Genomic DNA, 26,628 nt, shown 5'->3' on the forward strand with positions numbered 1-26,628 from the left:
AAATAGAATACATTGTCAATTTCTTAAAATATCAGCGGTATTTTGGCTCGGGACAGAAAGACAAACGAAGCTCGCCACTTTTGTCTTTCTTCACCCTCGCCAAAATGCAGCTCAATTTTAAGACACTGACAATGTAGCCTCTATGCATTGTCGTTTAACACATTATGGTAGTTATTCATGTTTTGTAAAACGACAAGTTCATATAAAAGATAATCTTACACGTTAAAAATAATAAAACATTAATTACAGTGATTCCTCATTCCAACACAGGATGTAAGACACATCTATAAATATAATTTTTCGATTTGTTCTGAAAACATATATATTTTTTGATCATTTGTGTTATCAACCTGATCAGCTGACGAACCTTTGTAAACAGATGACCCCTGAACTTTCTATAGTTTAATCACGTGTCCTGCACCTGATCTCGCAGTAAATATAACCCTTCTATAGTTTTGTTTTGACCTTTGGTGATTTCCCTTGTGTCTGCCTCGGTAGAGGTTTATCCAGGTGATGTCCTATAGAGGGCGCACATTTAGATTGTTTTGTTTTATCTGTAAAATCATCAATGAAAGTAAGTGTGCTTGAATCATAATCAGAGCATGTTGGGAAGGACATTGGAACTTCCGTCCAAATCTCCCGTAGTCGTTCCTGCCACTGGGAGAGGTAGTCAGCACGCGTGGCTTCGTTAATAAAGGGTAATCCGTGTGACAATTGAGGAGGAAGAACTTCAAACCCACAGATCCGTAAAATACCATACTGTAACGATAATATACTTTAATAAGATAAAGTGTCACAAATCATTGATTTAAGATTTCTGTTATTTTTTTTAATTAGTTGAAATTCTTCTAACACAGTTTATTCAGAAATCAAATTTCTATTTAAGAAATTTAAGAAATAAAATAGATGTCAATGACAGCACTGATGACGTCAGAAGGCAGCATTTGTTAATCCCATCTGACATGTTTCGACCTCGATTTATCAATTTGTAATTTAAATAATGTTTCAGATGACGTTATGATTCTCTTGTTGTTGTTGCTGTCGTTATTGTTGTTGTTGTTTTTGTTTATGTTATTGCTTTTGTTGTTGCTGTTGTTGTTGTTGCTGTTGTTGTTGCTGTTGTTGTTGCTGTTGTTGTTGTTGCTGTTGTTGTTGCTGTTGTTATTGTTGTTGCTGTTGTTGTTGCTGTTGTTGCTGTGGTTGTTGTTGTTATTGCTGTTGTTGTTGATGTTGTTGTTACTGTTGTTGTTGTTGTTGCTGTTGTTGTTGCTGTTGTTATTGTTGCTGTTATTGTTGTTGTTATTGTTATTGTTGTTGTTGTTTTTGTTTATGTTATTGCTTTTGTTATTGTTGCTGTTGATGCTATTGTTGTTGCTGTTGTTGTTGCTGTTGTTGTTGCTGTTGTTGTTGTTGCTGTTGTTGTTGCTGTTGTTGCTGTTGTTGTTGTTGCTGTTGTTGTTGCTGTTGTTATTGTTGTTGCTGTTGTTGTTGCTGTTGTTGTTTTTGTTTATGTTATTGCTTTTGTTGTTGCTGTTGTTGTTGCTGTTGTTGTTGTTGCTGTTGTTGTTGCTGTTGTTGTTGTTGCTGTTGTTGTTGTTTCTGTTGTAGTTGCTGTTGTTATTGTTGTTGCTGTTGTTGATGCTGTTGTTGTCGTTATTGTTCTTGTTGTTATTGTTCTTGTTAGTAATGTTGTGACTGTTATAAATGTCGTTGTTGCTGATATTGTTGTTGTTGTGGTAATAGAAATATATCAAATTGTCCCCTATTCTATAAGTAATTTAACTGATTGTTATTCCGATGTAGGTGAACAAAATTTAGCTTCTGACCAGAGGTCACTCACCTGTAAAGGCCATAGTAGGACGTTTATGTCTCCGGACACTCCATGGTCAGACAGCATTGACCGGGTCCCTCCAGTCGTAATGGATAGTAACGCCTTCTTGCCCTGAAAACCAATCATTAACACCTGTTGTAATATTTGTAGCCGGAAGTACTCATCGTGATAGCGACCTTCGTACAAATTCAATCCGACAGCCTGCGATTGTGAAGTAATCATTTTTTTATTAGCGAGACTTTCACTCTCTTTTGAACTTTCCCAGAATGAGCACTGTCAAGTCAAATAATGTTAAAGATATTTATTCATATGATATTTTACTATAATAAAAGGCGTTAATTTCACCTGGGTATTTGATTCATTGAGGATTTAGAAAGTTCTTGTACAATTCACCTAGCCAAAACGTTAACTCTGACGCGAATTGACAATAGATCTGACGTAAAATGACCCTGGTTCTGACGGGATCTGTCCCTGATTCTGACGCGAACTGACCCTGAATCTGACGCGAACTGGTCATGGCTCTCTCTAGAACTGCCCCTGGCTCTCACTAGAACTGCCCCTGACTCTGACGCGAACTGGTTCTGACTCTGATGTGAACTGGTCCTGACTCTGATGTGAACTGGTCATGACTCTGATGTGAACTGACCCCGACTCTGGCGTGAACTGCCCCAGAATCTGACGCGAACTGCCCCTGGCTCTGACGTTAACTGACTCTGGCTTTGATGTAAACTGACCCTAGCTTTGATGTGAACTGACCCTGGCTGTAATGTGAACTGACCCTGGCTTTCATGTGAACTGACCCTGACTCTGATGTGAACTGACCCTGGCTTTCATGTAAACTGACCCTTACTCTGACGTGTACTGCCCCTGACTCTGACGTGAACTGAATCTAACTATGAGGTTAACTGACCCTGACTCCGAGACCCTGGCTCTGACGTAAAGTGACCCTGGCTTTGGCACTGATTCGTACGGCCGTATAAGACTCGGCAAGACACTTACCATATCCTCTGTATCATTTGGTGACAGAACAATATCGATTAAATATATGACGGAAAGTCACAAACTTTGTGATATTCCAGCGAAAGCACATTGATTCATTGTTAACCTATTTCCATAATAAATTATCAGTAAGAATAGAAACCCTAACTTTCTAATATATGACCTTGACCTCGAACCTCCTTTCAACCCTGACCTTGACACTGTATTTAACCTTGACATTGACCTTAACTCTTACCCGACCACTTTTTATATTGATTTAGTGCTTATTTGGTACCTACCGCCATAAGTCCGTTGTCTAATATTTGCTTTGTCTCAAAATTAAAAGCAAAGCCATCTTGTAATACACGGTCAAACCAGCCCTTCAAAATAGCTGGAGTGGAACTCCAAAACATCGGAAATTGGAAAATCACGAGATCTGCAGCCTTCAATTTATCCATTTCCGACCGGACGTGAGGTGAAATTTCACCATCACTATAGCAGTTCTTCCCTCCGGAAGTATTAATCCTTTTATCTGCTAAATTTCCTGAAACAAATTTATAGATTACAAGACCTATATGGCACATGTCACGTGACCATGATACACATACATTAGTGATAAAGCTCTCTAGGAAAAGTATTTCATTAGTTCCATGCTTTAACTACGTGTATCATGTGGATTATAAAATCTCAAAACACACATACAAAATCTTACCTGAAATATCACATTTTTTAGCCACTGGGTCGAAGTCTTGTGCGTACAGGTCCGATATCTGTACCGTATGACCTTGACCCTCAAGCACGTGTGTAGCCACATCCAGAAGTTTCCCATTAAAAGAAGCCCGGTCTTGATGGGCAAAGACGATAAGTACATTTTTGTTCACTCCTTTGTCAGCAAAAGACGTGCCCGACGTATCTATTAGATGTAAACAATGTCCAATCTTCAAAATTCGCATACAAACTGATATTTGATGTAATATTTATGTCCCATTATAATTTCTTGTTACAGAATATTACCTTCGGTTAGGTTTCATTCACACCTTTCATTTAGAACTGTTTACATCGTTAGTTTTTGTTTCAGGTTGGAATCAAACTGACGTTCGAAAAATTCACGTTAACATTGACGTTTGAGAGATATGCATCCACATTGATGTTTGACAGGTCATGTTCATAATGATGTTTGATATCATCAAGTTCACACTGATGTTTGACAGGTCATGTTCATAATGACGTTTAAGCGATAAACGTTTACATTGATGTTCGCCAGGTCATGTTCATAATGACGTTTAAGAGATACACGTTCACACATGTTTGACAGGTCATATTCATAATGACGTTTAAGAGATACACGTCCACACTGATGTTTGGCAGGTCATGTTCATAATAACGTTTAAGAGATAAACGTTCGCAATGATGTTTGACAGGTCAGGTTCATAATGATGTTTAAGAGATACACGTTCACAGATGTTTGACAGGTCATGTTCATAATGACGTTTAAGAGATACACGTTCACACATGTTTGACAGGTCATGTTCATAATGACGTTTAAGATATACACGTTCACACATGTTTGACAGGTCATGTTCATAATGACGTTTAAGAGATACACGTTCACACTGATGTTTGACAGGTCATGTTCATAATGACGTTTAAGAGATAAACGTTCCCAATGATGTTTGACAGTTCAGGTTCATAATGACGTTTAAGCGATAAACGTTTACATTGATGTTCGCCAGGTCATGTTCATAATGACGTTTAAGAGATACACGTTCACACATGTTTGACAGGTCATATTCATAATGACGTTTAAGAGATACACGTCCACACTGATGTTTGGCAGGTCATGTTCATAATAACGTTTAAGAGATAAACGTTCGCAATGATGTTTGACAGGTCAGGTTCATAATGATGTTTAAGAGATACACGTTCACAGATGTTTGACAAGTCATGTTCATAATGACGTTTAAGAGATACACGTCCACACTGATGTTTGTCACTGACTTTTTAAAGGTTTCGTGTTCACACTGACGTTTTACCAACTACAGCGGGAGCGGTCCCGCAGTGGTTGCTTATGAACTCAGCCCTAAAAATAACACGCATGAAGAAAACACATCCATATCATCAATGATAAGACAGTGAAACAGAACTGAATTTCCCAATAATGCATTTCGTCAATAGCAAAAAGCAACAGGGCGGACATTTCAACAAATATTGTCGGTCAGCCAGTTTGTTAACTATATGTATAGTATGTCAGGTTTTTTCTGATAATTGATAATAGGATGTTACGTTCTTCCTTTTTGTAAACAAGAGGGTGTCACGTTCTCTCTTTTTGTAAAAAATAGGGTGTCACGTTCTCTCTGTTTATTAACTAAAGTATGTCACGTTTTCTCTGCTTATTAACTATAGTATGTCACGTTCTCTCTGTTTATTAACTATAGAATGTCACGTTCTCTCTGTTTATTAAGGATAAGATTTCACATTCTCTCTGTTTATTAACTCTAGGATGTCACGTTCTCTCTGTTTATTATCTAAAGTATGTCACATTCTCTCCGTTTATTAAGTACAAGATTTCACATTCTCTCTGTTTATTAACTAAAGGATGTCACGTTCTCTCTGTTTATTAAGTATAGCATGTCACGTTTTCTGTGTTTATTAACCATGGAGTGTCACGTTCTCCCCGTTTATTAACTATAGGGTGTTACGTTCTCTCTGTTTATTAACTATAGGATGTCACGTTCTCCCTGTTTATTAACTATAGGATGTCACGTTCTCACTGTTTTTTAACTAAAGTATGTCACGTTCTATCTGTTTATTAACTATAGGATGTCACGTTCTCTCTGTTTATTAACTATAGAATGTCACGTTCTCTCTGTTTATTAAGTACAAGATTTCACATTCTCTCTGTTTATTACCTGTAGGATGTCACGTTCTCTCTGTTTATTAACTAAAGGATGTCACGTTCTCTCTGTTTATTAAGTATAGTATGTCACGTTTTCTCTGTTTATTAACCATTGAGTGTCACGTTCTCCCTGTTTAGTAACTATAGGATGTCGCGTTCTCTCTGTTTATTTACTATAGTGTCACGTTCTCTATGTTTATTATCAATATAATGTCACGTTCTCTCAGTTTCGAGTTGATATTCTCTAAATTGACCGACTGTATATATCACTTTTTTTGCAAAACACGCAATACATGAATGGAACAGCAATACCTCCCTACTTTTTGTTACTGTGTTGATGCTTTTGAATTTGAAATACTTAAGGTAATTCGTTTTATTCCACGCGAGTGTCTATATATCCCGGAGGAAAGCAATTTATACTTACATGAGGTCAACGTCAATTCCTTGTATGCTTGTATCATAGAATTTCGTTTAGAAAATGCAATTCAGATCGTCTAAAAACGTATTACTGCGGCTACAGCACGTTTTGTGTGTACCAACTAATGTGTTAATATCAGATATCGTGTACACATCTAAACCTGTCTGGCAATACACTCAAATTTGAATATTACTCGGTAATTTCTAACATGAATAATATCATTAGTAATTGAAATAAAATGTTTGATGTGATCTGTTGCTTCACCCTGAAGGATCTCCTTCGTCACCTAATTTAGCGAACTTTAATATTGAGTGGGGTGTTAATCGCTCGGTGGAAATCCCATATCTAAACTTATCATTCAATAAATAGAAAGGTTACATAAAACCATGAAAGTAAAACAATTTTAAAAACAGAAACTCATCTTACTGAATCAAGTTTTAAGTTAAACCTCCCGAACATAACTCCATGTTTAAATTTTTCAAAGGTAAGTCCATGTTTACACGTGATGGCGCTCATGCAGAAGCTTCGTATTTACGCGTGATCTCACACACACCCCTCCAACATTTTATATGTGATCTCTCATACATAAGCCTCGTGTTTACACCTGATCTCACATACACCCCTCCAACATTTTACACGTGATCTCTTATACATAAGCCTTATGTTTACACTCGATCACATATACACCTCTCCAACATTTTACACGTGATCTCTCATACATAAGCCTCATGTTTACACCTGATCTCACACACACCCCTCCAACATTTTATATGTGATCTCTCATACATAAGCCTCATGTTTACACCTGATCTCTCATACACACATCTACACGTGATCTTTCTTGCATAACTTCATATTTTACACGTGATCTCTCCTCCAACATTTTACACTAACCTCTCATACAAACAATTATAACCCTTATTGCCTGTTATCTGTAATATCTGTATATTTACACGTGTTGAACCTACCTCCGTGTTTACAGGTAACCTCCATGTGTACGTGTGTATCAGGTATATACACAACAAAGACACACATGTCGTTGGAATCAAACTTTATACTTCCGGTCCTGGTTCACTTGGTTTACTGTCATGAACATAAATTTTCCTAACTTGGGATTGCAGTATTGGTCGACCGGTGTCAACTCTAAATAGAGCTGATTTTATTTTAATAAATTCATTTCGGTTTCTTTGGACCCATTCATGTAAATAGGCCTTTTACACGTTGTATAAATAGTCACGAGTGGATAGTTACCGTTAAGGTTCGACTGATCACGTGTACATGATCTGCTTGTTTCGGTGTGTATCTAGGAGAGACGGAACACCAGTACGGTCCAATAAGCAGCTTACTGTTGTAAACCATGTTCGATTCACATTTTGTGTGGTGTACGACAGTGCAAGGTTTACATTCGAACAGCGGAAAAAGTCACTAGAGTAAATCATTGTGTCTGGTTATATCGGTAACGTGTGGATATCCGGGACCTTTAAACTTTAACCCCTCATCATAACAGTTCTGACGACGGTGCGACCGAAAGCCACGAAACAAATTAATTGAATAATAGTGGAATTAAATGATAAACATCGGGTCTGAGGATTAAGTGTATGTTTTAGTACCGCTCGCATAGAGAGAACTTTTCTTTTATCTCGATCACTTAATAGTCAGACTAGTAAGTCAGAGGTCCTAGGTCCGAATCTTAGCGGAGTCATAAATAATGACCTCAGTTACATGTAAAACATATCGGGTTTTATCGTTTTGATTAGATAACAGTGATGTTTGGACAATACAATTATATCTACCACCAGTAATACTGGAAATTACTGAAGTCTTGTACCATCAGCAGTGATGTTTGGGCAATACAATTATATCTACCACTATTATACTGAAAATTACTGAAGTTTTGAATCATCAACAGTGATGTTTGGACAATACATCTACCACTAGTAATACTGAAAACTACTGAAGCCTTGTACCGTCAACAGTGATGTGTGGACAATACATCTACCACTAGTAATACTGAATTCTTGTACCATCAACAGTGATGTTTGGACAATACATCTACCACCAGTAATACTGAAGTCTTGTACCATCAACAGTGATGTTTGGACAATACATCTACCGCCAGTAATAGTGACGTCCTGTACCATCAACAGTGAAGTTTGGACAATACATCTACCACCAGTAATACTGACGTCTTGTACCATCAACAGTGATGTTTGGACAATACAATTATATATACCACGAATGATACTGAAAACTACTGAAGTCTTGTACCATCTACAGTGATGTTTGGACAATACATCTACCACCAGTAATACTGAAGTCTTGTACCATCAACAGTGATGTTTGGACAATACATCTACCACCAGTAATAGTGACGTCTTGTACCATCAACAGTGATGTTTGGACAATACATCTACCACCAGTAATACTGACGTCTTGTACCATCAACAGTGATGTTTGGACAATACATCTACCACCAGTAATACTGACGTCTTGTACCATCAACAGTGATGTTGGGACAATACACCTACCACCAGTAATACTGACGTCTTGTACCATCAACAGTGACGTTGGGACAATACATCTACCACCAGTAATAGTGAAGTCTTGTACCATCAACAATGATGTTTGGACAATACATCTACCACCAGTAATACTGAATTCTTGTACCATCAACAGTGATGTTGGGACAATACACCTACCACCAGTAATACTGACGTCTTGTACCATCAACAGTGACGTTGGGACAATACATCTACCACTAGTAATACTGAACATTACTGAAGTCTTGTACCATCAACAGTGATGTTGGGACAGTACAATTACCACAATATCAGAATGTAGTATTTTACATTGATATGCAGTCTGACTAACTAACACAGGGTGACAATTAGCTTGTTATGTGCATTAGATGTTCAAGGGGAGGCAACTCGCACAGTTGTACCATTAACTTACAAGTCTCGTTTAAATTAATTCTATACCTGTATTTGACATTCTGTTTGAAATTATCAGATATATGAAAATTGCGAAATTCATGGGGAGTAGCATCTCCTCATCAATATCTTATCAATTATTTCGATCAATTTTGTATTTTTCACAGTAGCCTTCAGATCTCTTAGCATCACTGACGAAGTCGGAAGGATGAAACAGCTGTATTTGCATAGTCTTTGAACATACATATATGTATTTTAGCCTCCTAAAGTCAGTCTTTGTCGAACTGCTCACAGTAGTGTCTACCATATTGGTGTATAATGTAACATTTCAATTTGTTCACTTAATGAAATAACACACAATTGTGGTGTGTGGCCTAATTACCACACAAATCAGCACAAAGAAAAAGAATTTTATATAAAAAAATAATTTATTGTTTTATCCGGTGATGTGCCGATAGTTTCTGTGATGCACGTGAGTACACAGTACACGTGCTTACACAAGCTGCAGGTTGATGTACCCTATATCATGTTTCCCGCAACTAATTCTGTTTCTCATGCATGGTCCATTGTACTGTAATGTCTAATTCCTGTAACCAGAAAAAAACAGGGTCGAGATGATACTTCATTTAGTATTTTAACAATATTACAGGTACATACAATTATACACGATAAACCTGGTTGTTACTAATATTGATATAGAATTTACCTACTTCCACAGTTTTAACTGAAAAATTAATCGAAACAAAATGTATTTTAACGTCGGTAATTTATGGCAAATTTAAACATCGTGTAAACATTATCTTATTATTAAATTGAGTCCCATTGAATTTAACGAAAAATAGCCGGCAAATTCGTAAAATAATCACGTAGATTTAGGTGTTATTAAGATGTTTGTTCAAACGGCATCTGATTAATTGTTTTAACCTTATTTGGTGAAAATGTTAAATCATGAACTTACATGACAGTTGGTTATTAGATGTAACTACTCTATAAAAAATCTGAGACCAATATATAAGTAACAGGAATATGACAATGAGTTAGTGTAACCTCAAACCCAACCCTCCCCACCTCCTAAAAAACAAACAAAAGTTCGGCCTTAATGAAATACAGAAAAGATAGAACTTACCTGACGTAAGAGTATGAAAGACTTCAGTAATAATCATCACCTTTGCCATGGTAACGCACTGTACGTCTGACTGTAAACAACAAAACAACAATAATGTAGTCCTGTCTATTGGTGACAAACAATATGATATATATTACTGATTGTTAAAAGAAACAAAAATACTGGAGTCCAAACTACTTGCGATAAACAATATAGTTATCATACTATACAAATACAAATGTAAGTTTTATCATGACCTAATATTAGCGCCAAGTTTACGTGGCGATCACGTGATATCATTTGGTTATGACGTCGCAATAATGTTTTCAAACGCGAGTTTTATCATGAAAGAACGAGCCTCCAGATATGTTGAATTACAAGCTACAAGATACGAGATATATCACATAAACTATATCATTTTTTTTTATATCGATAACGTCGGGAATACCCATTTTTTTCTGTGTAGGGAACATGGCTATACATGTATGAAATTACTTTAGAAATTGTATGCTTTCAACGGTAAAATGTTTGACTTAAGTTTGCACGCTGAAGTGACAGCAGTAAAAACGAAGTACTGGAACACGTATATATGCTGATAACGTCAATATCATAACAATACTACTACGTGAGCGATTTTTTTCGCGGTGAACATTTTGAGCTGATTATGATTAAATAATAATAAATCAAAACTTTCGTCCATTTAATGACTTTTAAGAGAAACATGTTTTTTCTTCAAGCTTTTGACAAAACTAAAAACAATAATAGCAAAACAGAATAAATTTTACCGTAATGTGACAATTTTATCTACATTTTTCTATAACAGTTTTTTATTCATAACATCCTATTACCGATGTATGCTGCTCACAAAAACACATTACTCATCAAGTTAATGCAAAGCATTGAAATAGTAAGTTTTTGAACTCAAAGTACTTTGAACAGATTTTACGTGAACTGAGGTAATTACTTATTCTAAGTAAGATCTACTTATAAAGCCCGACAAAACGTAAAAGATCTGGGTTTTGTACAAGTATATGTGATACAGCATAACTTTTGTAGACAAAACGTAAAAGATCTGGGTTTTTTACAAGTATATGTGATACAGCATAACTTTAGTAGACAAAACGTAAAAGATCTGGGTTTTGTACAAGTATATGAGATACAGCATAACTTTAGTAGACAAAACGTAAAAGATCTGGGTTTTGTACAAGTATATGAGATACAGCATAACTTTAGTAGACAAAACGTAAAAGATCTGGGTTTTGTACAAGTATATGAGACTAAAGAATACTTACTAATGGTTGGTGGAAGGAAGCCAGGCTGGTAACCTCCAAAAAGGAATGGTGGTGGTGGTGGGGGTGGCCTGACCGGCAGGGACAGTTGGTTGATGAGTGGGGGAAGTAGCGCCAGGGTAGCTAGACTTCCGGGGGTGAAGGCTTGGAAATTAAAGGCTTGGCCGGATACACATCCGAGGAGTGCCAGGGCAGCAAGAACGGAGACAAATCCTTTGTTCATTTTTCGTGTCTGTAGAAAGAGAGAAGTTATATTAATAATGAAATATTCTGCAGATGGTGGAATGTTACACAGAGAAAGTGAAATTTCAAGAATCTTTCGGTTTGAACATAAATAAACTGAGAACAGAGATACGAAATAGAAAAAAAGATATTTCAGACAGACAGAAACAGCAACGTAATTATATCACGTAATTTATAACTTGAATTTTATCTAACTGTGAATATAGGTGAAAATTCCAGCATCGATTTTGTGTTGACTACGCGAACTATTCATTTCGTTATATAGAAGATTATAATCACATCGAAAAAAGTTTTAACGTAAATAATCATTGTCTGTTTCACAAAGTAGAATGATTGCAAAAAGTGACCCGTGATGTTGATGATTACATACAATTCCGTTTTAACAGAAAAAATAGAAGGATATGTTAGGTTAGGAAAATGATAAGTTTTTTCTGAAATAATGGTTAGGAATACATTACCGTAGTCAGCAGCTAGAGAACACTGATTTGTACGTTAGATCTGACCTATTTATACCAGCTAGAAAGTGAGGGGATGATCAATTAGGATCAGGCCCTGTCTCCTTGACAATGGATTACGTCACAAGGTGTCCAGGCGGTATACATGACTAAATAAAGACCTTCTGTGTGATGACAGAGTGATGTCCCCTCTGGTGTCACTATGTCAGTTTATGTCCTTGCTGTGATTATGACAACTTCTTTATGTAAACGTAACTGTGTCATAGTAATCTTACACGTGTTTTGACGGACTTATTGGTGCCGATCGTTTTGATGAATCACCATGTATGTAGGGTTAAGGTTTTGGACCAAACCATTTTAAATATTGTTAAACGTTCTTTTCTTGACCATACGTAGAATTAAATTCCGAAAAATGTCGACAGATTGTGCATTGTTATACAGGTACTATAAAGTGTTTAGATTTGTTATCTTTATTCACAATAAACAATCACACACTACAAGCTTCATATTTGTATTCGCATGATGCCTCTGTACAGAGTGGCTATTTGCAGACAGACCTGTTTGATTTTGCTGTCTGTGTTTTTGTTTTTATAAGCTACTTATTTGTTTCTACAGACTGACGATTTGCTTGCGATCGGTGTTTCTTTACAGGCTGTCTATTCGTTCTGTAGGCTGTCTATTTGTTCTGTAGGCTGTCTATTTGTTCTGTAGGCTGTCTATTTGTTTTGTAGGCTGTCTATTTGTTCTGTAGGCTGTCTATTTGTTCTGTAGGCTATTTGTTTTGTAGGCTGTCTATTTGTTCTGTAGACTGTCTCTGTAGGCTGCCTATTTGTTCTGTAGGCTGTCTATTTGTTTTGTAGGCTGTCTATTTGTTCTGTAGGCTGTCTATTTGTTTTGTAGGCTGTCTATTTGTTCTGTAGACTGTCTATTTGTTCTGTAGGCTATTTGTTCTGTAGGCTGTCTATTTGTTCTGTAGGCTGTCTCTGTAGGCTGCCTATTTGTTCTGTAGGCTGTCTATTTGTTTTGTATGCTGTCTATTTGTTTTGTAGGCTGTCTATTTGTTCTGTAGGCTATTTGTTTTGTAGGCTGTCTATTTGTTTTGTAGTCTGTCTATTTGTTCTGTAGGCTGCCTATTTGTTCTGTAGACTGTCTATTTGTTTTGTAGTCTGTCTATTCGTTCTGTAGGCTGTCTATTTGTTTTGTAGACTGTCTATTTGTTCTGTAGACTATTTGTTTTGTAGGCTGTCTATTTTTTCTGTAGACTGTCTCTGTAGGCTGCCTATTTGTTCTGTAGGCTGTCTATTTGTTTTGTAGGCTGTCTATTTGTTCTGTAGGCTGTCTATTTGTTTTGTAGGCTGTCTATTTGTTTTGTAGTCTGTCTATTTGTTTTGTAGGCTGTCTATTCGTTCTGTAGGCTGTCTATTTGTTCTGTAGACTGTCTCTGTAGGCTGTCTATTTGTTTTGTAGGCTGTCTATTTGTTTTGTAGTCTGTCTATTTGTTTTGTAGTCTGTCTATTTGTTCTGTAGACTGTCTCTGTAGGCTGCCTATTTGTTTTGTAGTCTGTCTATTTGTTCTGTAGACTGTCTCTGTAGGCTGTCTATTTGTTCTGTAGGCTGCCTATTTGTTCTGTAGGCTGTCTATTCGTTCTGTAGGCTGTCTATTTGTTTTGTAGACTGTCTATTTGTTCTGTAGACTATTTGTTTTGTAGGCTGTCTATTTGTTCTGTAGACTGTCTCTGTAGGCTGCCTATTTGTTCTGTAGGCTGTCTATTTGTTTTGTAGGCTGTCTATTTGTTCTGTAGACTGTCTCTGTAGGCTGTCTATTTGTTTTTTAGACTGTCTATTTGTTCTGTAGGCTGTCTATTTGTTTTGTAGGCTGTCTATTTGTTCTGTAGACTGTCTCTGTAGTCTGCCTATTTGTTCTGTAGGCTGTCTATTTGTTTTGTAGTCTGTCTATTTGTTCTGTAGACTGTCTCTGTAGGCTGTCTATTTGTTTTGTAGGCTGTCTATTTGTTTTGTAGTCTGTCTATTTGTTCTGTAGGCTGTCTATTCGTTCTGTAGGCTGTCTATTTGTTCTGTAGACTGTCTCTGTAGGCTGTCTATTTGTTCTGTAGGCTATTTGTTCTGTAGGCTATTTGTTCTGTAGGCTGTCTATTTGTTTTGTAGGCTGTCTATTTGTTCTGTAGACTGTCTCTGTAGGCTGTCTATTTGTTCTGTAGGGCTGTCTATTTGTTTTGTAGTCTGTCTATTTGTTTTGTAGGCTGTCTATTCGTTCTGTAGGCTGTCTATTTGTTCTGTAGACTGTCTTTGTAGGCTGTCTATTTGTTCTGTAGGCTATTTGTTCTGTAGACTGTCTATTTGTTCTGTAGGCTATTTGTTTTGTAGTCTGTCTATTTGTTTTGTAGGCTGTCTATTTGTTTTGTAGGCTGTCTATTTGTTCTGTAGACTGTCTCTGTAGTCTGCCTATTTGTTCTGTAGGCTGTCTATTTGTTTTGTAGTCTGTCTATTTGTTCTGTAGACTGTCTATTTGTTTTGTAGGCTGTCTATTCGTTCTGTAGGCTGTCTATTTGTTCTGTAGACTGTCTTTGTAGGCTGTCTATTTGTTCTGTAGGCTATTTGTTTTGTAGGCTGTCTATTTGTTCTGTAGGCTATTTGTTCTGTAGACTGTCTATTTGTTTTGTAGGCTGTCTATTCGTTCTGTAGGCTGTCTATTTGTTCTGTAGACTGTCTTTGTAGGCTGTCTATTTGTTCTGTAGGCTGTCTATTTGTTTTGTAGTCTGTCTATTTGTTTTGTAGGCTGTCTATTCGTTCTGTAGGCTGTCTATTTGTTCTGTAGACTGTCTCTGTAGGCTGTCTATTTGTTCTGTAGGCTGTCTATTTGTTTTGTAGTCTGTCTATTTGTTTTGTAGGCTGTCTATTCGTTCTGTAGGCTGTCTATTTGTTCTGTAGACTGTCTTTGTAGGCTGTCTATTTGTTCTGTAGGCTATTTGTTTTGTAGGCTGTCTATTTGTTCTGTAGACTGTCTCTGTAGACTGTCTATTTGTTCTGTAGGCTGTCTATTTGTTTTGTAGGCTGTCTATTTGTTCTGTAGACTGTCTCTGTAGGCTGTCTATTTGTTCTGTAGACTGTCTCTGTAGGCTGTCTATTTGTTCTGTAGACTGTCTCTGTAGGCTGTCTATTTGTTCTGTAGACTGTCTCTGTAGGCTGTCTGTTTGTTCTGTAGACTGTCTCTGTAGGCTGTCTATTTGTTCTGTAGACTGTCTCTGTAGGCTGTCTATTTGTTCTGTAGGCTGTCTATTTGTTCTGTAGGCATTATTAACTTGAAGGTTGATTTAGATCATGGCGGATGGAAGTGGACACAGAAATATCGTTAAAGTTTAAGGGACTTAAAGTCAAAGATATTCCAAATAGTTTGAAATTAAACTTTGGGCCCAGTACGCTATAATGTACATTGATACAATTAATTTTTTCAACACGATTTCTTTTTCGTTAGATTTTTTTCTGACGTGTAGATATTGATACAATTCATTTTTTTCTACACGATTTCTTTTTCGTTAGATTTTTTTCTGACGTGTAGATATTGCTGCACTATTATGGGACGATTGGTACCTGTTGGGTAACGTTACTTCTTTAATTAGTTGTGTGACACCTGCCGAGACAAGGACGTGATTTTATAAGTTGTCGCCCCTGGCATCTAGTAATTAACATGTACATTTGATTATGTTGCGGGTAATCACAATGGCCGATTCACAACGACCAGCCCCTCGAGGTCAAGAAACTGACCTACTGTGGACCTAACTATTGGCGTGCGCGCGATAAATAAAATATGTGACAATCACATGATAGGCTAGGTATGGGCGTTAGATGTATTTGAAGTATTTCTATCTAATGAATGTACAGAGATAATAATTCAGATTTTGATATAAATTTAATCATCTACGACAGTAAAAGAAATTCTTAAAAAATTAATTCATTGATAATCAAACATTGATAAAAATCAAAGCAATCCCAAATTATCTCACGTTTGTCCATATCATACATTTACATTTCAGGGACACGTGAGACAAATGGACTGATTCCATGTTCAGACTGGTTTATAGTAAAACTTTTATATGATATTGAACCAGATTAGATGCTTCATTGGTAGATCTACTTGCTTATTAAAAGAAGATAAATTTAGATAATTCATAACAAAAAGACGACCTGTACAATACTTTCTATAATTGTTTTACAAAATATCTATTGATAACATACCAGGAAAGGTATAGAACAAAAAAACGTCAACCAGTCAATGAAATCGAAATTCGAACTGAAAATTAGCGTGTCCTTAGGAAAACCTCGTGTATCAGTTAATGGAAAATTTTGAAATGATTTCACCGACATTGTCGGATTTTTACAAGGAGAAATATATCCTCATGACGTTTTTCTTTATTCGTGAATGATTTTGAAATAAGTTAATTGAAAATGGCGCCATGAACTACGATTTTGGAGAACGTCTTTTATCTTCTGTGCGTAAATGACTCAATCTAAGATATTTATAGCATTTTAAACTGGTGTATCGAGTATTCCAACTGATGGAAATTTAAAGTGAATCCAGAGAGCGGATGTCAATATGTGTGTATCAATCTAATATAATGTTTAACCTTGTAACCGGGCAAGGCGATTGTAAAACACATTTGCTTTACGGTGTAAATGTAACCACACGAAAGTAAACATTATGACAATGTAAGACCTTTCTATGCACATGTTGGGGGTATTTTACATCACAGAGATTTGAAACATAGGGAAGCTTTATAGGCACATATCGTTCACCTGGAATTTTGTAATACGTCCATGGTAGTATATTGGTTTAAAATGCTAAACAGTAATGATTGGTTAAAAGCGAAGTGTATAAGTTTTTATCAAAAGATACGGAGAGAAATGATGCGAAGCTTATCTGGCTAGTGTTTAACTTATATCATCTATAGTAGAGATTTTACATATAGTTTTAGTACCGTACCATGTGGTGACTTATATCATCTATAGTAGAGATTTTACATATAGTTTTATCTGTATACCGTAACATGTGGTGACTTATATCATCTATAGTAGAGATTTTACATATAGTTTTATCTGTATACTGTAACCGTAACATGTGGTGACTTATATCATCTATAGTAGATATTTTACATATAGTTTTAGCTCTATACTGTAACATGTGGTGACTTATATCACCTATAGTAGAGATTTTACATATAGTTTTAGCTGTATACCGTAACATGTGGTGACTTATATCATCTATAGTAGAGATTTTACATATAGTTTTAGTACCGTAACATGTGGTGACTTATATCATCTATAGTAGAGATTTTACATATAGTTTTATCTGTATACTGTAACATGTGGTGACTTATATCATCTATAGTAGAGATTTTACATATAGTTTTATCTGTATACCGTAACATGTGGTGACTTATATCATCTATAGTAGAGATTTTACATATAGTTTTATCTGTATACCGTAACATGTGGTGACTTATATCATCTATAGTAGAGATTTTACATATAGTTTTAGTACCGTTACATGTGGTGACTTATATCATCTATAGTAGAGATTTTACATATAGTTTTATCTGTATACCGTAACATGTGGTGACTTATATCATCTATAGTAGAGATTTTACATATAGTTTTAGTACCGTGACATGTGGTGACTTATATCATCTATAGTAGAGATTTTACATATAGTTTTATCTGTATACCGTAACATGTGGTGACTTATATCATCTATAGTAGAGATTTTACATATAGTTTTAGCTGTATACTGTAACATGTGGTGACTTATATCATCTATAGTAGAGATTTTACATATAGTTTTAACTGTATACCGTAACATGTGGTGACTTATATCATCTATAGTAGAGATTTTACATAAAATTTTAGTACCGTAACATGTGGTGACTTATATCATCTATAGTAGAGATTTTACATATAGTTTTATCTGTATACCGTAACATGTGGTGACTTATATCATCTATAGTAGAGATTTTACATATAGTTTTATCTGTATACCGTAACATGTGGTGACTTATATCATCTATAGTAGAGATTTTACATGTGGTGACTTATATCATCTATAGTAGAGATTTTACATATAGTTTTATTACCGTGACATGTGTTGACTTATATCATCTATAGTAGAGATTTTACATATAGTTTTAGTACCGTGACATGTGGTGACTTATATCATCTATAGTAGAGATTTTACATATAGTTTTAGTACCGTGACATGTGGTGACTTATATCATCTATAGTAGAGATTTTACATATAGTTTTAGTACCGTAACATGTGGTGACTTATATCATCTATAGTAGAGATTTTACATATATTCCGTGACTTATGACTTATATTTTCATATAGTTTTATCGTACATGTAGAGATTATATCTATATAGAGATTTTACATATAGTTTTAGTACCGTAACATGTGGTGACTTATATCATCTATAGTAGAGATTTTACATATAGTTTTATCTGTATACCGTAACATGTGGTGACTTATATCATCTATAGTAGAGATTTTACATATAGTTTTAGCTGTATACCGTAACATGTGGTGACTTATATCATCTATAGTAGAGATTTTACATATAGTTTTAGTACCGTAACATGTGGTGACTTATATCATCTATAGTAGAGATTTTACATATAGTTTTATCTGTATACCGTAACATGTGGTGACTTATATCATCTATAGTAGAGATTTTACATATAGTTTTAGTACCGTGACATGTGGTGACTTATATCATCTATAGTAGAGATTTTACATATAGTTTTAGCTGTATACTGTAACATGTGGTGACTTATATCATCTATAGTAGAGATTTTACATATAGTTTTAGCTGTATACTGTAACATGTGGTGACTTATATCATCTATAGTAGAGATTTTACATATAGTTTTATCTGTATACCGTAACATGTGGTGACTTATATCATCTATAGTAGAGATTTTACGTATAGTTTTAGTACCGGGCCATGTGGTGACTTATATCATCAATAGTAGATATTTTACATATAGTTTTATCTGTATACTGTAACATGTGGTGACTTATATCATCTATAGTAGAGATTTTACATATAGTTTTATCTGTATACCGTAACATGTGGTGACTTATATCATCTATAGTAGAGATTTTACATATATCATCTATAGTAGAGATTTTACATATAGTTTTATCTGTATACCGTAACATGTGGTGACTTATATCATCTATAGTAGAGATTTTACATATAGTTTTATCTGTATACCGTAACATGTGGTGACTTATATCATCTATAGTAGAGATTTTACATATAGTTTTAGTACCGTAACATGTGGTGACTTATATCATCTATAGTAGAGATTTTACATATAGTTTTAGTACCGTGACATGTGGTGACTTATATCATCTATAGTAGAGATTTTACATATAGTTTTAGTACCGTGACATGTGGTGACTTATATCATCTATAGTAGAGATTTTACATATAGTTTTATCTGTATACCGTAACATGTGGTGACTTATATCATCTATAGTAGAGATTTTACATATAGTTTTATCTGTATACCGTAACATGTGGTGACTTATATCATCTATAGTAGAGATTTTACGTATAGTTTTAGTACCGTACCATGTGGTGACTTATATCATCTATAGTAGATATTTTACAAATAGTTTTATCTTTATACTGTAACATGTGGTGACTTATATCATCTATAGTAGAGATTTTACATATAGTTTTATCTGTATACTGTAACATGTGGTGACTTATATCATCTATAGTAGAGATTTTACATATAGTTTTATCTGTATACCGTAACATGTGGTGACTTATATCATCTATAGTAGAGATTTTACATATAGTTTTAGTACCGTAACATGTGGTGACTTATATCATCTATAGTAGAGATTTTACATATAGTTTTAGTACCGTAACATGTGGTGACTTATATCATCTATAGTAGAGATTTTACATATAGTTTTATCTGTATACCGTAACATGTGGTGACTTATATCATCTATAGTAGAGATTTTACATATAGTTTTAGTACCGTGACATGTGTTGATTTATATCATCTATAGTAGAGATTTTACATATAGTTTTAGTACCGTACCATGTGGTGACTTATATCATCTATAGTAGAGATTTTACATATAGTTTTATCTGTATACCGTAACATGTGGTGACTTATATCATCTATAGTAGAGATTTTACATATAGTTTTAGTACCGTAACATGTGGTGACTTATATCATCTATAGTAGTGATTTTACATATAGTTTTAGTACCGTGACATGTGGTGACTTATATCATCTATAGTAGAGATTTTACGTATAGTTTTAATACCGCACCATGTGGTGACTTATATCATCTATAGTAGAGATTTTACATATAGTTTTATCTGTATACTGTAACATGTGGTGACTTATATCATCTATAGTAGATATTTTACATATAGTTTTATTTGTATACCGTGACATGTGGTGACTTATATCATCTATAGTAGAGATTTTACATATAGTTTTATCTGTATACCGTAACATGTGGTGACTTATATCATCTATAGTAGAGATTTTACATATAGTTTTATCTGTATACCGTAACATGTGGTGACTTATATCATCTATAGTAGAGATTTTACATATAGTTTTAGTACCGTACCATGTGGTGACTTATATCATCATGTGGTGACTTATATCATCTATAGTAGAGATTTTACATATAGTTTTATCTGTATACCGTAACATGTGGTGACTTATATCATCTATAGTAGAGATTTTACATAAAATTTTAGTACCGTAACATGTGGTGACTTATATCATCTATAGTAGATATTTTACATATAGTTTTATTTGTATACCGTGACATGTGGTGACTTATATCATCTATAGTAGAGATTTTACATATAGTTTTAGTACCGTGACATGTGGTGACTTATATCATCTATAGTAGAGATTTTACATATAGTTTTATCTGTATACCGTAACATGTGGTGACTTATATCATCTATAGTAGAGATTTTACATATAGTTTTATCTGTATACCATGTGGTGACTTATATAATCTATATTAGAGATTTTACATATAGTTTTATTACCTTACCATGTGTTGAATTATATCATCTATAGTAGAGATTTTACATATAGTTTTATCTGTATACCGTAACATGTGGTGACTTATATCATCTATAGTAGAGATTTTACATATAGTTTTAGTACCGTGACATGTGGTGACTTATATCATCTATAGTAGAGATTTTACATATAGTTTTATCTGTATACCGTAACATGTGGTGACTTATATCATCTATAGTAGAGATTTTACATATAGTTTTATCTGTATACCGTAACATGTGGTGACTTATATCATCTATAGTAGTGATTTTACATATAGTTGTAGCTGTATACCGTGACATGAGGTGACCTATATCATATATAGTAGAGATTTTACATATAGTTTTAGTACCGTAACATGTGGTGACTTATATCATCTATAGTAGAGATTTTATAGTTTATATTTTATACCGTAACATGTGGTGATATCATCTATAGTAGAGATTTTACATATAGTTTTATGTCTGTATACCGTAGAGATTTTACACATGTGGTGTGGTTATATATCTATAGTAGAGATTTTACATATAGTACCGTAACATGTGGTGACTTATATCATCTATAGTAGAGATTTTACATATAGTTTTAGTACCGTGACATGTGGTGACTTATATCATCTATAGTAGAGATTTTACATATAGTTTTAGCTGTATACCGTAACATGTGGTGACTTATATCATCTATAGTAGACATTTTACATCAAGTTTTAGTACCGTAACATGTGGTGACTTATATCATCTATAGTAGAGATTTTACATATAGTTTTAGTACCGTAACATGTGGTGACTTATATCATCTATAGTAGAGATTTTACATACAGTTTTAGTACCGTACCATGTGGTGACTTATATCATCTATAGTAGAGATTTTACATATAGTTTTAGCTGTATACCGTAACATGTGGTGACTTATATCATCTATAGTAGAGATTTTACATATAGTTGTAGATGTATACCGTGACATGAGGTTACCTATATCATATATAGTAGAGATTTTACATAAAGTTTTAGTACCGTAACATGTGGTGACTTATATCATCTATAGTAGAGATTTTACATATAGTTTTATCTGTATACCGTAACATGTGTTGACTTATATCATCTACAGTAGAGATTTTACATATAGTTTTATGTGGTGACTTATATATATAGTAGAGATTTTCCGTAACATGTGTTGACTTATATCATCTACAGTAGAGATTTTACATATAGTTTTATCTGTATACCGTAACATGTGGTGATTTATATCATCTATAGTAGAGATTTTACATATAGTTTTTGTACCGTGACATGTGGTGACTTATATCATCTATAGTAGAGATTTTACATATAGTTTTAGCTGTATACTGTAACATGTGGTGACTTATATCATCTATAGTAGAGATTTTACATATAGTTTTAATATGACATGTGGTGACTTATATCATCTATAGAGATTTTACATATAGTTTTATCTGTATACCGTAACATGTGGTGACTTATATCATCTATAGTAGAGATTTTACATATAGTTTTATCTGTATACCGTAACATGTGGTGACTTATATCATCTATAGTAGAGATTTTACATATAGTTTTAGTACCGTGACATGTGGTGACTTATATCATCTATAGTAGAGATTTTACATATAGTTTTAATACCGTGACATGTGTTGATTTATATCATCTATAGTAGAGATTTTACATATAGTTTTAGTACCGTACCATGTGGTGACTTATATCATCTATAGTAGAGATTTTACATATAGTTTTATCTGTATACCGTAACATGTGGTGACTTATATCATCTATAGTAGAGATTTTACATATAGTTTTAGTACCGTGACATGTGGTGACTTATATCATCTATAGTAGAGATTTTACATATAGTTTTAACTGTATACCGTAACATGTGGTGACTTATATCATCTATAGTAGAGATTTTACATATAGTTTTATCTGTATACCGTAACATGTGGTGACTTATATCATCTATAGTAGAGATTTTACATATAGTTTTATATGTATACCGTAACATGTGGTGACTTATATCATCTATAGTAGAGATTTTACATATAGTTTTATCATCTGATTTTATACCGTAACATGTGGTGACTTATATCATCTATAGTAGAGATTTTACATGTGGTGACTTATATCATAGATTTTTTAGTTTTATACCGTAACATGTGGTGACTTATATCATCTATAGTAGAGATTTTACATATAGTTTTATCTGTATACCGTAACATGTGGTGACTTATATCATCTATAGTAGAGATTTTACATATAGTTTTAGTACCGTGACATGTGGTGACTTATATCATCTATAGTAGAGATTTTACATATAGTTTTATCTGTATACCGTAACATGTGGTGACTTATATCATCTATAGTAGAGATTTTACATATAGTTTTAGTACCGTGACATGTGGTGACTTATATCATCTATAGTATAGATTTTACATATATTTTTATCTGTATACCGTAACATGTGGTGACATATTATCTATAGTAGAGATTTTACATATAGTTTTAGCACCGCACCATGTGGTGACTTATATCATCTATAGTAGAGATTTTACATATAGTTTTAGTTGTATACCGTAACATGTGGTGACTTATATCATCTATAGTAGAGATTTTACATATAGTTTTAGTACCGTAACATGTGGTGACTTATATCATCTATAGTAGAGATTTTACATATAGTTTTATCTGTATACCGTAACATGTGGTGACTTATATCATCTATAGTAGAGATTTTACATATAGTTTTAGTACCGTACCATGTGGTGACTTATATCATCTATAGTAGAGATTTTACATATAGTTTTAGCTGTATACCGTAACATGTGGACAGGAAACGGAAGAAAATGGCTGCAGTCGATTTCCTGTTCATCAGTGAAGAAATCACTTGTTTGAGATAGATATATCTAAATCGAGGGCTGACATTCTGTAACAAAATCTCATTAGAGACGAAGTCGATGTTACAGAATATCACATCGAGATAAACCAGACTCGGGGGGTAGTCTTTTCTCCCTACATTATATTGTCAACATTACATACACCTTCATCAACAAGCTCATATTCCAAGTTCTCCGATTCGAGTACATCTCGTCTCTTTGTGATTAGGCATCATAAACACAAATTGTATGTGATGTCATTGTAATTGTCACCTAAATTACCACACAGATTGCACAAGACAGAAAAATCTAGCGCTAAGCCGAGTGCGAGATTTTCCTGCCTCATATTCGAGAAAAAATATCCGGGTAAGCAGTCCTTGATTTGTTATGTCAGTGTTAAGGTTACATGCTACTTTACACAGAAATGGTCTTCTGACACCAAATATCAACCCTTCAATCGCTTTAACGTTGTCTGTTCATTGTAAATTTTTAGCCTACGATTGGAACTCTTTTGTACAGAAGATGCAAATCTTATCAAAGTAGCATGTATCCTTAAGATAACAACGAAGAAATATGAGAAAGAATGAAAATAATTTTAAACAATTTTATTGTGAAAAACAACAGTTAAATGTACATCTGGTCCATTTCTTGACCTGCGTAATGTTTGGTGCGCTCATGTATGTCCGTCATATCCGCTTATGTTGAGCTCGTCCACAAATTATCCATATCTATCCCTGTTCACATACCGTGATCAGATCTGTAAAATAAAAACATGAATGAAATTTACTATATAAGCCTGATCCAGTTATTATTTGACGATCAATTTTGATTTGTAGTGGCGACTGATCTTCGAGACATTTTCTATAGTTTGATAATGTCGGTAGATGAATGTGACAGTGTAGCCATTGAATTCTTATACAAGATCTCAGATAAGAGTTCTATTCTATCAACCGTACTGATATGTTTGAAAATTATAAAAGGGAACTTGTTTATAATATCGTGTGTCATTTAAAATGAAAATAGGTTTTATTTATTCCATTCTGACGTGTTTCAAATTCTTACCGATGATTTGAAGTATTCCATCCCTGAGAAGATGTCCGCTCATCAATAATATTTACCAGGATGGTATCGGACTCTACGCTCAACTGAAACGAAAAATAATGGAAAATATAAGTACATAACAAAATTATGTTCGGAACCTGGATTTCCATTCGGATTAGGAAATACTTCAAAATCGACATCTTAATGTGTACCACTTTTACTGGGAGTTATCTCCCTTCATACTTTATCTTAATGCATGTTCCTACGTGATGTACAAATCTAAAATGTCATTGGCCAACTATGTTTGATAGTTATTTTTAAATACAGATACTTTCTACAGCAATACACGAAGCTTCCTAAACTGATTTTTCTTTAAACGAGTACGATTGACATTGCATCTAAATAAATCATACTTACTGATGGTTGGTGGAAGGAAGCCAGGCTGGTAACCTCCAAAAAGGAATGGTGGTGGTGGTGGGGGTGGCCTGACCGGCAGGGACAGTTGGTTGATGAGTGGGGGAAGTAGCGCCAGGGTAGCTAGACTTCCGGGGGTGAAGGCTTGGAAATTAAAGGCTTGGCCGGATACACATCCGAGGAGTGCCAGGGCAGCAAGAACGGAGACAAATCCTTTGTTCATTTTTCGTGTCTGTAGAAAGAGAGAAGTTATATCAATGATGAGATATTTTGCAGATGGTGGAATGTTACACAGAGAACGTGAAATTTCAAGAATCTTTCAGTTTAAACAGAAATAAATGAGAACAGAGATACGAATATATAAATAACGCAATTTCTCTTAATCGTAACAAGATCTCCCAAATATTGTTTACCACGATCAATAAAACTAATACCTATTATAACTATTTTACCCTAACACCAATTCCAGCGAGCACTTACCTTGACCGGTGTGGAAGGAACACTGATGCCAACTTTCTCTTTCGCTTCCCTTATATAGAGAGCTGGACACAGGTGTAATTGTCCGGAGTTGCATTTGATGACAGGTGCTGTCATTTGACCAGACATCGGTGTCAGCATAATTCTGGCCATTCATCCGTCTCTTTTATTAGTATTATGCAAACGCTCACCGCACAAACGGCCCTTATTCATGTCGTCTCGCCACTAACTCGTTACTAAGATTAACTGTAAGACAAATATGCTCAAAACTGTATTAAAACTGTGCCAGTAAACCTACACATGGTGCGAGTAACACAGATAGGACAGAACATAAAACCAGGATAAAAACTGTTAGTGAAAGCTGAACCTGCGTGTTCGGTTTTACAAAATAACATCATTGCTGTATTCTTAAAGTTTCGTTTATCAGCACATGCTTTATCCTATTTTGATGGCGGTGATATTTCTCCTGAAGGACGTTGCACCAAATACATAGTTATACTACTAGTATTGAAACTCATTGTAGGGTAAACTT

The 26,628-nt window shown here is 34.6% G+C and overlaps 1 protein-coding gene across 1 annotated transcript; it reads right to left on the reverse strand.

Annotated features, from left to right (window-relative positions):
• Positions 1–447: 447 nt before the first annotated feature.
• On the reverse strand, positions 448–26,249 carry LOC132550770 (NAD(P)H dehydrogenase [quinone] 1-like). Its single transcript, XM_060214858.1, has 9 exons — positions 26,100–26,249; positions 25,623–25,851; positions 25,283–25,309; positions 24,911–24,921; positions 11,451–11,679; positions 3,522–3,722; positions 3,109–3,353; positions 1,841–1,942; positions 448–759 (listed from the first exon to the last, which is right to left on the reverse strand). The coding sequence occupies exons 1-9, from the start codon at positions 26,247–26,249 to the stop codon at positions 448–450; spliced, it is 1,506 nt and encodes a 501-aa protein (XP_060070841.1).
• Positions 26,250–26,628: the final 379 nt, after the last annotated feature.

Source organism: Ylistrum balloti, unplaced genomic scaffold, assembly GCF_031769215.1.
Source record: "Ylistrum balloti isolate Yb309-2 unplaced genomic scaffold, AGI_CSIRO_Ybal_v1 Utg370148, whole genome shotgun sequence".
NCBI lineage: Eukaryota > Metazoa > Mollusca > Bivalvia > Pectinida > Pectinidae > Ylistrum > Ylistrum balloti.